This window comes from Penicillium rubens, assembly GCF_028828025.1.
Source record: "Penicillium rubens strain IBT 27055 chromosome Unknown utg000003l_segment0_segment0, whole genome shotgun sequence".
Classification (NCBI taxonomy): Eukaryota; Fungi; Ascomycota; class Eurotiomycetes; order Eurotiales; family Aspergillaceae; genus Penicillium; species Penicillium rubens.
The window spans coordinates 7,340,104-7,352,842 of record NW_026890601.1 but is presented as its reverse complement, the minus strand read 5'-3'; the positions used below and the strand labels follow the sequence as shown (position 1 = coordinate 7,352,842).

Below are 12,739 nucleotides of genomic sequence, written 5' to 3'. Positions count from 1 at the left end.
TCTATGATTCGCTACGTGTATGATAGTCATTTATTTCCATGAAGACATTATAAGTGACAGTCCGGTTTCCGTTGTACTATATTTTCCAAGCAGATAAGATAACTGAGGTATTTGATGTCATTAAGACATCGTCATCACATCTATAGTACAACCTCCAAAAGAGCTGGAGAGTTTCCAAGGTTGCCTTTGAGGCAGACAATAGTCGACTTTTGCTTTACTCTACCTATTTCCCCCTACCCATCTGAAGCAACGCTCGAAGAATCGACTCTCCACTAGTTCAGGTCCTTGGTATTGGCCTAGGAACATGTCAAGATGAGGCTGCCTAAGAGGCGAGTCCTTATGCCCCTCTAGGCGGGATGTCGCTACATTTGATACAGTAAGGTGGTAAACATCTCGACAGTCTCAACACATATGAGCTTCTACAGCACCAAGCCTGCTGTCGGCAAACCTATAAAAGCGGCATGCCTAGGACCGAGGTTTTTGTTACTGGTAAATTATACAACAACAAGCACTATTCTAATGACGACTATTTGCCACTGATGGCCATCAGCATATTGCATCGCTCGTATTTTCACCCGCGATATATAGCGCAACAGTCTGAACACTGGGCGCTAAGCCTTTCCAAGTGATAGACCTCACCAAGACGCGCGTATGGTTCCCCCACACTTCACTCTCTCGGCCATTCGACTGCATCTTTTGGCGAAGCTACTATGCCATCACCTTTGATCCCTTTATCAGAAGCCCTGGGAGAGCATCCATCGTCGTGCGCTCCTCCAGAATATCTGGGGGATTTTTTTTTAGCTCAGCCTCGTATATAAGAACAAGGGTACTCACCGTGTACAAACACAAATAAGGGAAATTTCTCGAGCTGTCCCTGTTTCTCAAGGAACTCATAGACCGCACGACTAGTGGACGTTCCTTGTAGTTTCTGTCCCCCTAATTCCTTCTTCTCAATCTCATCAACAGTGACACCTTGTTCCACAGCGTGACATGCAGAGTGGAAATTCCTTCCCGCACTGGTTGATGCTATCACATCAGCGATGCCGGCACTCTCCTTTGTAAATGTTCTCTCATCAACAGATTGAGGGAACCAAAGGCAGCCGAATCGCACCATCTCGAGGATACCGATTCGAATTACCGCTGCCTTTGTGTTCTCACCCCAGCCCTTTCCTGCAACGAAGCCGGCAGCTAGTGCAACGATATTCTTCAGCGCACCACCAAGGGCGACACCAGAGACATCCCGCACAACCTGAACATTGAAATATGGCCGACCAAAAAGCTTCTCCAAAAGGGCGGAATCGACATGAGGATAATTTTGAGGTACTCGATGCAGCGAAAGTTGGCTGGGACTTGATTTGCTCTGGCGCTGCTTGTCCACTTTAATCAAATTGTCTCGAGATGAGCCGTCCGGCTCCTTGTAATCCATCGGAGGCCCGTCGTATCCAATGGTGGTCTCACACAAATTCTCCGCGGCTACCTCGGATGCAATGTTGGCACCAGACAAGGAGCCACAGTAGATTCCTAGTTTCTCCATAATCAACTCGGAGTAGAGCTTCACAGTTCCTTCTGAGATATCGACCCCTTTGACACACGATATAGCTCGAGCATAAGGGAGATGGTGACCCTTGATTTGCTCTAGCGTTTTGGACATAAATTGGTGAGGAAGATTGAAGACAAGGATAGTCGCTCCTCTGACTGTGTCCTGGAGGTCGGGATTGGCAATGAGATTGTCTGGAAGCTTGATGCCGGGAAGATACTTGATATTCTGATGAGCTGTATTGATGGCATGCGTGAGCTTCACGGGTTTGTCGCCCAATTGGTCTCGGAGTGTTCCGTCATCGGGGACGTCGACATCTTCCTCAAACACCCACATCGATACATCCTCTTCGAATATATCAGAGTGCTCCCTAGTGTTTTCAGCTAGGATTTTGCCAATAGTGGAACCCCTTCACGTGTGGTTAGTGAGCTACTGTGCTCATTATACTATAAAACCAAAGATGACTGACCAATTTCCAGATCCGATTACAACAACCTTGTGCTTTTGCGTCATTTTAGATCTGTTATATCAAGAATAATGTTCATAAAATTCAGAATTAGGGGCTGGGGTTCGGGAAGCTCATTAAATCTACCTACCAATATACAAGCACCATACAATTGGATCATAATGGTGTAAGCTGAGATCCATTGTCGGCAGATCTGTGTCTCTACGTTTAAAAAGCAGGATTAATCATCTATAGTTGCAAGGTTGTTCTGCCAATTTATTAGTAAAGGTAGAATACCGGTTTTGAGCTTATCAAAACGAAGCTGATACTGATATCATGATGACTTCAGGCGTATCCGAAAGCATCCAGACAACGAAAATAATCAATGCGAGCCAAACTTGTATTTCCTTCCAGTCTCAAATTGACAGCCAACCAGATCATGAGTATTTTCAAAAGACCTGTTCCCTGGTGTTGACGAAAAAGTGACGCGGACAACCTAAGCTCTCTTAACGGCCGGTCACGGAATGCTTTTATAAAGGTTGTCAGGACAAACTTTAGTTATTGCTGTGTCCTTTTGAGCTTCGAAATCTCTTAATACTGAAAATAATTTCATTTCCTAAAAAAATGACTACCACTATCGCTTCGGGGCTGGAAAAGGCCCGGCAAGCAGCTCAGCCTGCACTTTCTGGAGACAAGAAGACGGCGGACCTTTCCCGTGACACTGTCGACACTCACACCAGCGAGCCACAGACGACCGACCATGGTATTCGGATTCAGAATCCCGACAACTGGCTCAAGGTTACATCTGATCGCAAGACTGGTCCATCTTTGCTAGAAGACCAAATCGCAAGGGAGAAGGTAAATTTCGCCGAACACCAGTTCCGGATTCCTCCTAATACGCATGTGTAGATTCACCGTTTCGATCATGAGAGGATCCCTGAGCGTGTCGTGCATGCGCGCGGGACGGGTGCATTTGGCAACTTCACGCTCTATGAAAGTGCCGAGGACGTAAGCCATGCTGGCGTTCTTACTGACACGTCCCGAAATACCCCGGTATTCGTTCGCTTTTCAACGGTGCAGGGTAGCAGAGGTAGCGCGGACACCGTGAGAGACGTGAGAGGCTTCGCTGTCAAGTTCTACACTGACGAGGGAAATTGGGACATTGTTGGAAACAATATCCCTGTCTTCTTCATCCAAGATTCGATCAAGTTCCCCGACTTTGGTATGTTTACTTGCATAGATCTGGTTGATATGAAGCTGACATGACGAATAGTGCATGCTGTCAAACCTGAGCCACACAACGAAGTCCCGCAGGCTCAAACTGCGCATAACAACTTCTGGGACTTTGTCTATCTTCACCCTGAGGCAACCCATATGTTTATGTGGGCCATGTCCGATCGAGCGATCCCTCGCTCATACCGCATGATGCAAGGCTTTGGCGTCAATACCTATACGTTGATCAACAAGGAGGGTAAACGACATTTCGTCAAGTTCCACTGGATACCTAAACTCGGCGTCCACTCACTTGTATGGGACGAATCTCTCAAGCTTGCGGGTCAAGATCCCGACTTCCATCGCAAGGACCTAATGGAAGCAATTGAGAATGGCGCATACCCCCAGTGGGACTTCGCTATTCAAACCATCCCCGAGGAAAAGGAACATGACTTCGACTTCGATATCCTTGATGCGACCAAGGTTTGGCCGGAGGAGCTCGTCCCTCTTCGCCGTATCGGAAAACTCGAGCTCAATAGGAATGTGGACGAGTTTTTCCCTCAAACTGAACAGGTCGCATTCTGTACTAGTCATATTGTCCCTGGTGTTGATTTCTCGGACGATCCACTCCTCCAAGGTCGAAATTTCTCCTACTTCGACACTCAGATCAGTCGGCTAGGCATTAATTGGGAAGAGCTACCAATTAACCGGCCTGTCTGCCCGATGATGAACTTCAATCGCGATGGCGCAATGCGCCACCGAATCAGCAAGGGTAAGGTCAACTACTGGCCGAATAGGTTCGAGGCACTACCTCCAGCCAAAGCGGAGGATGGTGGATTTGTCTCGTACCCTCAGAAGGTTTCCGGTATCAAAAATCGAACGCTCAGTGAGAAGTTCCGTGACCATCATACCCAAGCGCAGACGTTCTACAACTCAATGTCTGAGCACGAAAAGTCACACATGATGAAGGCATTCACATTTGAACTCGACCATTGTGATGACCCTATTGTATACGAGCGTCTCGCAGGGACTCGGCTTGCCGAGATCGACTTGAAACTTGCCCAGCGAGTCGCTGAGCTAGTCGGAGCCACTATTCCTGACAAGCAACTCAGGCCAAATCATGGCCGCAGCGCAAAGGGTCTATCACAGACTGAGTTCCCGCCTGAAAAGCCTACTATTGAGAGTCGTCGTATTGCTATTCTCATCGGTGACGGATACGACCAAGTTGCCTTTACAGGTATGAAGGTCGCTATCAAGGCCGCAGGAGCACTGCCCTTCGTGATCGGCACCAAACGATCTCCGATATACGCCCAAGGGCAATCTCCAGAGACCTCGGATGGTGTCATTGCCGACCACATGTACGATGGACAGCGCTCAACTATGTTTGACGCTACCTTCGTCCCGGGTGGGTCCCATATTACTACCTTGTCAAAGAATGGCCAACTGCGGTTCTGGATTGTGGAGAGCTTTGGCCATCTAAAAGCTATTGGAGCTACTGGCGAAGCTTGCGATTTCATTAAGCAAGTGCTAGGTAAAGCATTGGATGTCAGGCTCGCATCCCCTACCTCAGCAGAGACCGTGGAATGGTACGGAGTTGTTACTGCTGCCACGCCGAAGCCAGAGAGCTTCAAGGAGGGCTTCGAAGTTGCCAAGGCGGCGAAGGACTTTGTAGGCCAATTCTTCTATCAGGTTTCTCAGCACCGGAACTACCAGCGTGAACTGGACGGTCTCAGCTCGGCATTGGATTGGTAATTTGGTAATTTGGTCAAAAGAAAGTGCAGAGGTCGTTGAATGTTCTTCGTTTGGTCACCGATGCTGTTATTGTCCATTTGAATAGTGTTATCTTAATAGGAAATCTGCCAACAGTCTCAAAGTCTTAAATTTTGCGAGCCTTACTGACACTTCATATCCCACATTCGGACCATAGTTCAAGTAACTAGATGGGACTTAGCGCTCATTGCTTGGTACGTTGCTATGAGTAGTGGAAGACCAATGAGCGTTTATATATTTCCCTTGCACTCGATAAACAGAAGGATCATGCTGATCAAGCCATACCTCCAGAGGATGGGCATAGCTTGGTAACCCGTAAACCCCAAAACTGAAATTTGAGGTTTCGCCTCATTACTCCTATTCGGCGAGCTAATGCAGGCCATTACCTGAATGACCTAATTAGAGATACACGCAGGCGCCACCTCCCTATGAGGAATTAGATGGGAATGGAAAACGCAGTCTACATTGGTTGCTAAATCAAGTGTCTTTTACATGGCAACCATATATAAAAGGCACTTAGTCATAATATAAGCATAACTTAAGTCTTGTATTAGCTGAAGGAAAAATGAAAAGCCAAAGCTTAACATGAGTCTATTTAAATCAATCTAGTTACTACTAAAATCAATTCTAACTACATTATATAGAAGTGCACCGTTCACGGGATATCATATTTCCGACCCGGCGTTGGCGTGGTACTGTATTCCAAATAGACTGTCTACCGGAGATCCTGAGGATGCGTTTAGCGCTATTTTAGCCACCCTTTTACACAAAATGCGTGCCCCGTGCTGGACATGTCGCAGTCGCACCATTCAATGTGACCAATCACGCACGCCTTGCGCCAAGTGTGAGAAAGCTGGACTGGAATGTTTGGATAAAAGACCGCTACGATGGGTCCAAGGTGTGGCAATCCGTGGCAAAATGCGCGGACGTGATCCTGGGAAACATCACCAAGTCACTGATAGACAGCAACCTGCACAAAGAAAGCGAAACGCACTGTCTCGCACAAAATCTTTGACGACCAATATTTCTCCCCAATTCGCCTTGCAAGACCCTTACGTGCACCACCTCGATTGGTCGTCACGATTTTATCTTGATTATTGTGGGTTCAGTTGAGGTCCGTCTTGTCGTGAATGTGCTAATGTCGAATGACAGACGATTTACGTATTTCCAAATTATTTATTTTATACGACAGCGAAAGGAATCCGTTTAGGAGCTTGCTCACTTACGCTTTGGATGATGCAACGTTGCGAATGGCTATACTTGCTGTTGCCGCACGACACTTTGCCAATTCAGGCCACTCTTTTGAACAGTGGAATGATGCTTTAGCCCATCGATTTGTCAATGCCGATTGGGACGCACTTCATTTCAAAATGCGAGCTATCAAGCTATTATCCTCATCATTATCATGTCCCGGGTCTTCTCAGAAAAGAACGATATTATTGGCAACAATTCTCTTCATGATCTTCCTTGATATCCTCGAGTCCGGTATTGATGGATGGCAATATCATCTTCATGGTGCAAAAAGCCTCGTCAATCTTTCTCGCTCGCTCTTAGAGGTTGGTGCTAAGGATAATTTTAGCAGCTGCCCTGACGTTGTGGTTGAGGACACGGAGCGATTTGTTGGTCAACAGTTTGCCCTGTACGCTTTTCCTGCTCTTGCTCATTTTCTCCGTCGCTTTATTCTCTTCTTCTCGTCATATGCATTGTGAGTCGTCACTAACAACAGCAGTGTCTCAACCATTGGGGGTGCACTCTCTGGCTCGGACGATTCGACCCCTGATTTCTTCCAGTTTGACGAAAATAGACACCAGGAGTCCATTATCAGAAGTTTTCTAGGATGCCCGGGATTTCTCTTGAGAGCTATTCATTTCTTCTCGGTCCAACGACACTTGGTTGGAAGCCTTCAATTACACGACGACTTAACAATTTATGAGCACATTCGAAATACCTCGACCATGCTTGAGCTGACCGCAAAGTTCAATTGTCACAGACGGGCGTTGGAGTCCGTGCAATTGCGAGTTCCCTCGGAAGTGCAAATCGAGGAACTGACTTTGCTATTGCAAGCATTCAAAATTGCGACGATGCTTTATGGGAACCGAATCCTTCATGCTTTCAAGACTCATCTCGGGATTATAACACCTGATAATCATGAGTTAGTTCTGCAACTGCTTAGCACGATCGACTCTCTCAAATCCAACGCCACTTTCTTCAAATGCTTACTGTGGCCGATCTTCATTGTTGGCCTTGAAAGCCAGGTTGCTAGTGAGCATGAGCTGGTCGTCGAATTTCTCAAGAGGATTTGGAATCTGACTTGTTGTGTGAATGTGATCAATGCTTCCAAAATTCTACGTGACTCTTGGAAGCATGTGCATTTGGGTAGCAGCTTGGCGCCAGGGACCGCAATACCAGTCATTGAAACGGGCTGGCTGCTTGTTTGACCTGGGACCTTCCAAGGTTGGGACCTCGGGAGGGCAGTTTGATATGTCAGCTTCACTACTACAATTTCCTAGATAGGCGAAAAGGGTTTAATAATCACCTGCACAATTCCAAGGTTCGTTAAGAGTTTGGACATGTTTCTAATATTAAATGCGCTCGGCATAATCTGTTTCCTATATTGGTAACGTGCGCCACCAAAAGACACGATTTAAACATTGCCAGCAATAACTTCCTAAAAAGGCGCTAGGCTTACTAACTGCCTCACGATAAACTATGACGAGAAGCAGAGTTTTCTAAGACATAATCCATAGATACGAGTGATAGGGATCGTTTTGAGTCATTGACTGCATTGATCTACGCCAAGATGGACCCATTGCCACGCTGACCCCACATGAGTTAACTTCCTAAGCGGGTAAGGGTCGATTGATACTGTGACTACTTTACTCGAACAATATGCAAAGTCCGAGAAATGACCGGCGTACATGGCACCCTTGAGATACGTCACTTATGTAAATATCGTATTGTGTGCTTATTTGTTCGATTTTTGAAGCCGGGTATTTAAAGGGCCCTTCCCTGCAACTTGTGAAATTTGCAAAAGATATCCTGACTGCCGACAACGACCCGAGTCTGAGCACATAGCCTCTCCGGCCAAATCCTCTTCATTCTTCCAAGCTCCCCCATACACTATGTGCCAAAACGAGGTTGAAGCCAATGGCTGGACCAGCATGCCTGCTAACGCAGGCACTATCTTTGGCGACAAACCTTTCATCCACCGCCCAGGACCTTTGTCCCTCAATGAGATCAAATTCCCATTCGAGGAACCTTCAGTGGCAAAGACTCTGGAGTACGCAAAGAAGACTTTGCACCCCGAGACTTTGAATCATTCGATGAGGGTGTACTTCTATGGTACGCGTGTAGAATATGTCTCTTTAATCCTTGGCAAATCAATCTTAACCAACTTATAGGGATGGCTATTTCTATGCAGCAGTTTCCTGAGAAATTTGCCAGACTGAACCCGGTGACTTGGGCTTTGACGTGCCTCCTCCACGACCTCGGCACCGCTGAGGAGAACCAAACGGCAACCCGGATGTCCTTTGACATCTACGGGGGTATTAAGGCCATCGATATCTTAAAGGGCTACGGTGCTACCGCGGACCAGGCCGAGGCCGCTGCAGAGGCAATTATCCGACACGAGGATATGGGCGTGGACGGTACAATCACGTATTTCGGTCAGCTCATCCAGCTGGCCACGACGTACGACAATACAGGCTTCCATCCGCATGTCAAGAGTTTCGGTGAATTGATTCACGAGACCACCCGGACAAAGATCAACGAGGCCTACCCGCGCCTTAAGTGGTGCCAATTCTTTGCTGGCGTCATCCGCAAAGAGGAGGCTATCAAGCCCTGGTGCCACTCGACTCATCTTGTCAACTTCGACCAGGAGATTGAAGCAAACACTTTGATGAAGCAATGGGAGTGAGTTCTAAGCACGCGAAACGCCCTGGTTGATAGATGGTTGCGCTTTCGAATTATCGGGCCTGTATTCAACTTAGCGAGGTGGAGTTGAGCGGTTGTGGATTATTTCTCAATGAGCAAGTCCAGTCAATTTTCGTGGAATTGTGGGCTCTTTCGATATTTCGCTGGGATCTGTCGTTCGATTTTATCGTAACGGCCGTGCCCTCAAATCGAACTCTTTGGTCAAGTTTTCTTTTCATTTGTAGTATGTCTTCAATATCTCCTTTTGAAGTCTCCTCCCGAATACAGCTACAGCCAAATCTTCGTCGGTCACTCTAAACCGTACTTTTAACGTTATTGACATATTGCCTGCCATACCCTTTACGTGTCTGCAATGTCACTACATCATACCTTTAGGAATAGCAAATTCTTAAACTATCGGGCAAATGAATTTACCAATCAGTTAACGCCAAAAAGAAAAAGAAGGAAAAAAGAACTTCGGGCGGTGCCTATGTAGATATGCCAGTATGACCTGATCTGTGTACATGGAATGATTGTTCCGACGCTAGTGACTTAGAGTGTGCCCGCGGTCAGCAAGTATCCACCGTCCACAACAATGGTTTGTCCATTGAGGTATTGGTTGGAGACAGTAAACAACACGGCACTTCCCATGTCCTCGTCCTTCCCTGGGCGTCCAGCGGGGACTTTGCCCTCGAACTTCTCTTTGGGGAGCGTGCTCTTTTGCTTCTCGTCACTGCCCTCAGCCGTCATTTCGGACGGGAAGACCCCCGGTGCGATATTGTTGACACGAATTTTGAGTTGCGAGGAAGTAATCTCATGGGCCAACATTTTTGTGAGATGAACAGCAGCCGCCTTACTAGCGTTGTAGGCAAAGTGATGCTGGGCAGATTTGACAAGGCCGGAAATCGACGAGATGTTGACGACCGTACTAGACCAGGCGTGCTCGTCCTCTGTTCCCTTATTCAGCAAGGGCAGGAAAGCAGTGGTCGTGAAGAAAAGCTGCGTCACGTTTGTCCTCATGCATTCTTCCCACTCCTGGGCTGTGCTCTGGTTGTTGAACAGCTCTTCCTGCAATTTTTTCGGGTCCGCTGGATCTGTGTTCTGCGTTGGAGAGCTAATGCCGGCATTGTTGATCAAAATATGCAGTTTCGACTCCTTGGCGGAAATCTCGTCGACTAACTTCTGAATGGACTGCTTTGAGGTGACGTCCGCAGAGATCGGGATAATCTGGCCTGGAATGTCCTTGGAGTATAACTCTGCGACACGGTCCAGTTTCTCCTTTGTGCGACCAGTGATGTAGACTTTAGCACCGTTGACGGCGAGCGCTTGAGTGGCCATCAAACCGATGCCCGATCCTCCTCCTGTGACAAGAGCGACTACGCGCTGGGTTAGCAACGCTCAGAAAGCCACTCGACGATATTGGTAACTCACCTCTGTCCTTCAGGTTGAAAAGGTTTTCGAGCTTGAAGCTCTGGTTGCTTTCTTGAGCAGACATATTCCTGATACGTATTCGAAAGTTCTGTAGATAGATTCGTCGACGGATGGATACTTGATCTGGCAGCAAGGAGGAAGAGAGAGAAGAAGAATCAATTCTCTTTCTGTAAGAGGCTAGGTAATATACTAGCTAGCAAACAAGTGAAACCCGACAAACAAGGGATCAGATGGTGGCGTGTCACAATACCACGTCTCCTGCGTCAGATATGTGCTCTTATATGCGTGCTGGGGTAGAGTCCATTGCAATTCTTGCTCTTCAATCAAGTTTGCTTAAGTTACGTCATTTTTGGTGTGTAAGGCCTGATTGCGGCTTAATGGAATGAAGCTTGGTTAAACTGAGTTATGATTTCAGGTGGTCACTTTGTAACTTAAGTCATAATGATGCGATAAACAGGCTTTCACGTTGTCCACCCCAGGGAAGTTCTAGTTGGAGCCTAAATGATATCGTAATGGCCGAGGCGCTTCCAACTGAAGCTTGAGCTCATAATTCAAGGTTTCAACTCAGCGACGGGTCCGGGTAAATGAATTGTCGGAAGAATCACGGCTAGTAAATAAGCTACTAATTTTTGTGGAGACCCAAGAAGCAAAGTATTAAGACTTGTGCCTATTTTAGTGATCGAGATAAAAATAGTATAGGCGAGGAATAGGATAACGAGAAATAGAGAGAAAGCTAATGAAATCTATACAAGTAGAAGCGAGCTAATATATACAGTACATACGCAGTTGGCCAAACTGACTGTTCAGGAGTACCACGTATACTAGTATCAATTGCAATGAACAACAAGGTTTAAGACCTTCCGTATACTGAAGCCTTCACCATGCCGTATGCCCTCCATCGGCTACTATTGTACTCCCAGTCATGAAACTGCCCGCATTACTCATGAGCAACAAGGCAATACCACGGAATTCTTCTGGCCGCGCCAACCGTCCCAACATATTCTCAGATTCCCATATCTCCTTTGTCCCCGGCGTCTTATCCATGACCATCTTGGCCATAGGCGTGACTATGTGTCCGGGACAAAGGCAGTTCACTCGTATTCCCCCTCTGCCTTCCCTATCGATGTTGCTCCATTCCATGGCAAAGCTTCTAGCCAGTTGGATCACAGCGGCTTTGGATGAGTTATAGATAGACGATTTCATTCCTTTGTTTGCAATCATCCCACTCATACTGGAAACCAGTAATATTGATCCTTGACATTGCTTGTTCAGCATTTGTGTTGCTGCAGCAGTTGCAGATGTGAAAGCACCAGTATAATTGATACTGATTATCCGTTCAATATCGGCAGCGGAGTGATTAATCGCACTCTCTACGTGGTTTACCCCAGCCGCCGCCACTAAACCATCCAGCCGGTTCTTGCCATCGGCGATCGCAGACATTATCTGGTTCGTGCTGTCTCTGTCGCGAACATCTAACGGGTGATAATGTAAAGAGCCCCCATAGTGGGGATTGGCCCGTGTTTGTGCAGTATAGAACTCTTCGTGGGGCTCAGGTAGTCGATCTAGACAATGCACTATATCCACCGTTGACTCGTGGTTAGTCAATAGATCAAGAGCTTATACACTAGGATATAACATACCTTCTCCCCCTGCTTCCACTAATGCTTCCGCCATTGTTAGGCCTAGCCCACGCCCTCCACCAGTCACCGCAAAAACTTTCCCACGAAGTTGAAATGACTGAAATCGTTGATCCGTCTGTTGAAGTGGTTCCTTCGGCAACGTTTGTTTGATACCAGCGTCGGTAGCTAGCCGTCTTCCCATCTGCGTAGTCGGTAGAATAGTCGGCTGCCGAAAGACCCCAAGGCGCAGAAGTTTGGTTGTTCCTTGGATGAAAGTCATTGTGTTTTAATCGCGTAGCCACACTTGGAGGGGACCGGGATAAGACGCAAGACGTGCAATGGTTATCTAAATGATATTGGTTGGTAGCTGCATTGAAGTGCCATATATGAACGATGTTATATATAGCAAGCCTTTTCCCTTTGTTGAAAGTACGTATGTCGTCATCTCACAAACACGACAACAGCATATGTAGGAACTTGGCAGGTTGTCGCGCGCATTATACAAAGAAGCATCGACGTCACGATCCAGGTTCTTGGTCGAACAACCCCCACTGATTTTATCGGAGTTGGTCAAGTGAGAATCAAGGCCCAGGACTTAAGAGTATCCAAGTATATCTTGATCATACAAAAATACTTGCTCAGATCCTTGATCCTTGCTCAGATCCCATGATCCACCAATCATACACAGATTCTTGATCCACTAGTACAATACAGATATAGGGTGGTGATAAAAATATATATCATAGAGGAATAGACGCTCTCACAATGACAGAAGATACCATCAAGAGGTTTATCTTGGTTAAATAGGCATGT

At 46.8% G+C, this 12,739-nt stretch overlaps 5 protein-coding genes across 5 annotated transcripts; 3 read left to right on the top strand and 2 right to left on the bottom strand.

Moving 5' to 3' along the window:
• Positions 1–708: 708 nt before the first annotated feature.
• On the bottom strand, positions 709–2,050 carry N7525_009045 (glycerol-3-phosphate dehydrogenase family protein; the record flags this gene model as incomplete). Its single annotated transcript, XM_002563120.1, has 3 exons — positions 709–782; positions 835–1,946; positions 2,007–2,050. The coding sequence occupies 3 exons, from the start codon at positions 2,048–2,050 to the stop codon at positions 709–711; spliced, it is 1,230 nt and encodes a 409-aa protein (XP_002563166.1).
• A 556-nt stretch (positions 2,051–2,606) lies between these two features.
• catA (catalase catA) lies at positions 2,607–4,946 on the top strand (the record flags this gene model as incomplete). Its single annotated transcript, XM_002563119.1, has 3 exons — positions 2,607–2,840; positions 2,892–3,204; positions 3,256–4,946. The coding sequence occupies 3 exons, from the start codon at positions 2,607–2,609 to the stop codon at positions 4,944–4,946; spliced, it is 2,238 nt and encodes a 745-aa protein (XP_002563165.1).
• Positions 4,947–5,735: 789 nt separating this feature from the next.
• N7525_009043 (Zn(II)2Cys6 transcription factor) lies at positions 5,736–7,402 on the top strand (the record flags this gene model as incomplete). The annotated part of the gene is made up of 3 exons (XM_061214578.1): positions 5,736–6,063; positions 6,117–6,669; positions 6,694–7,402. 3 exons carry the CDS (start codon positions 5,736–5,738, stop codon positions 7,400–7,402), a joined length of 1,590 nt encoding a protein of 529 aa, XP_061069009.1.
• Positions 7,403–8,086: 684 nt separating this feature from the next.
• Positions 8,087–8,880, top strand: N7525_009042 (uncharacterized protein; the record flags this gene model as incomplete). Its single annotated transcript, XM_002563117.1, has 2 exons — positions 8,087–8,306; positions 8,366–8,880. 2 exons carry the CDS (start codon positions 8,087–8,089, stop codon positions 8,878–8,880), a joined length of 735 nt encoding a protein of 244 aa, XP_002563163.1.
• Positions 8,881–9,428: 548 nt separating this feature from the next.
• N7525_009041 (SDR family NAD(P)-dependent oxidoreductase) lies at positions 9,429–10,371 on the bottom strand (the record flags this gene model as incomplete). Its single annotated transcript, XM_002563116.1, has 2 exons — positions 9,429–10,252; positions 10,308–10,371. The coding sequence occupies 2 exons, from the start codon at positions 10,369–10,371 to the stop codon at positions 9,429–9,431; spliced, it is 888 nt and encodes a 295-aa protein (XP_002563162.1).
• Positions 10,372–12,739: the final 2,368 nt, after the last annotated feature.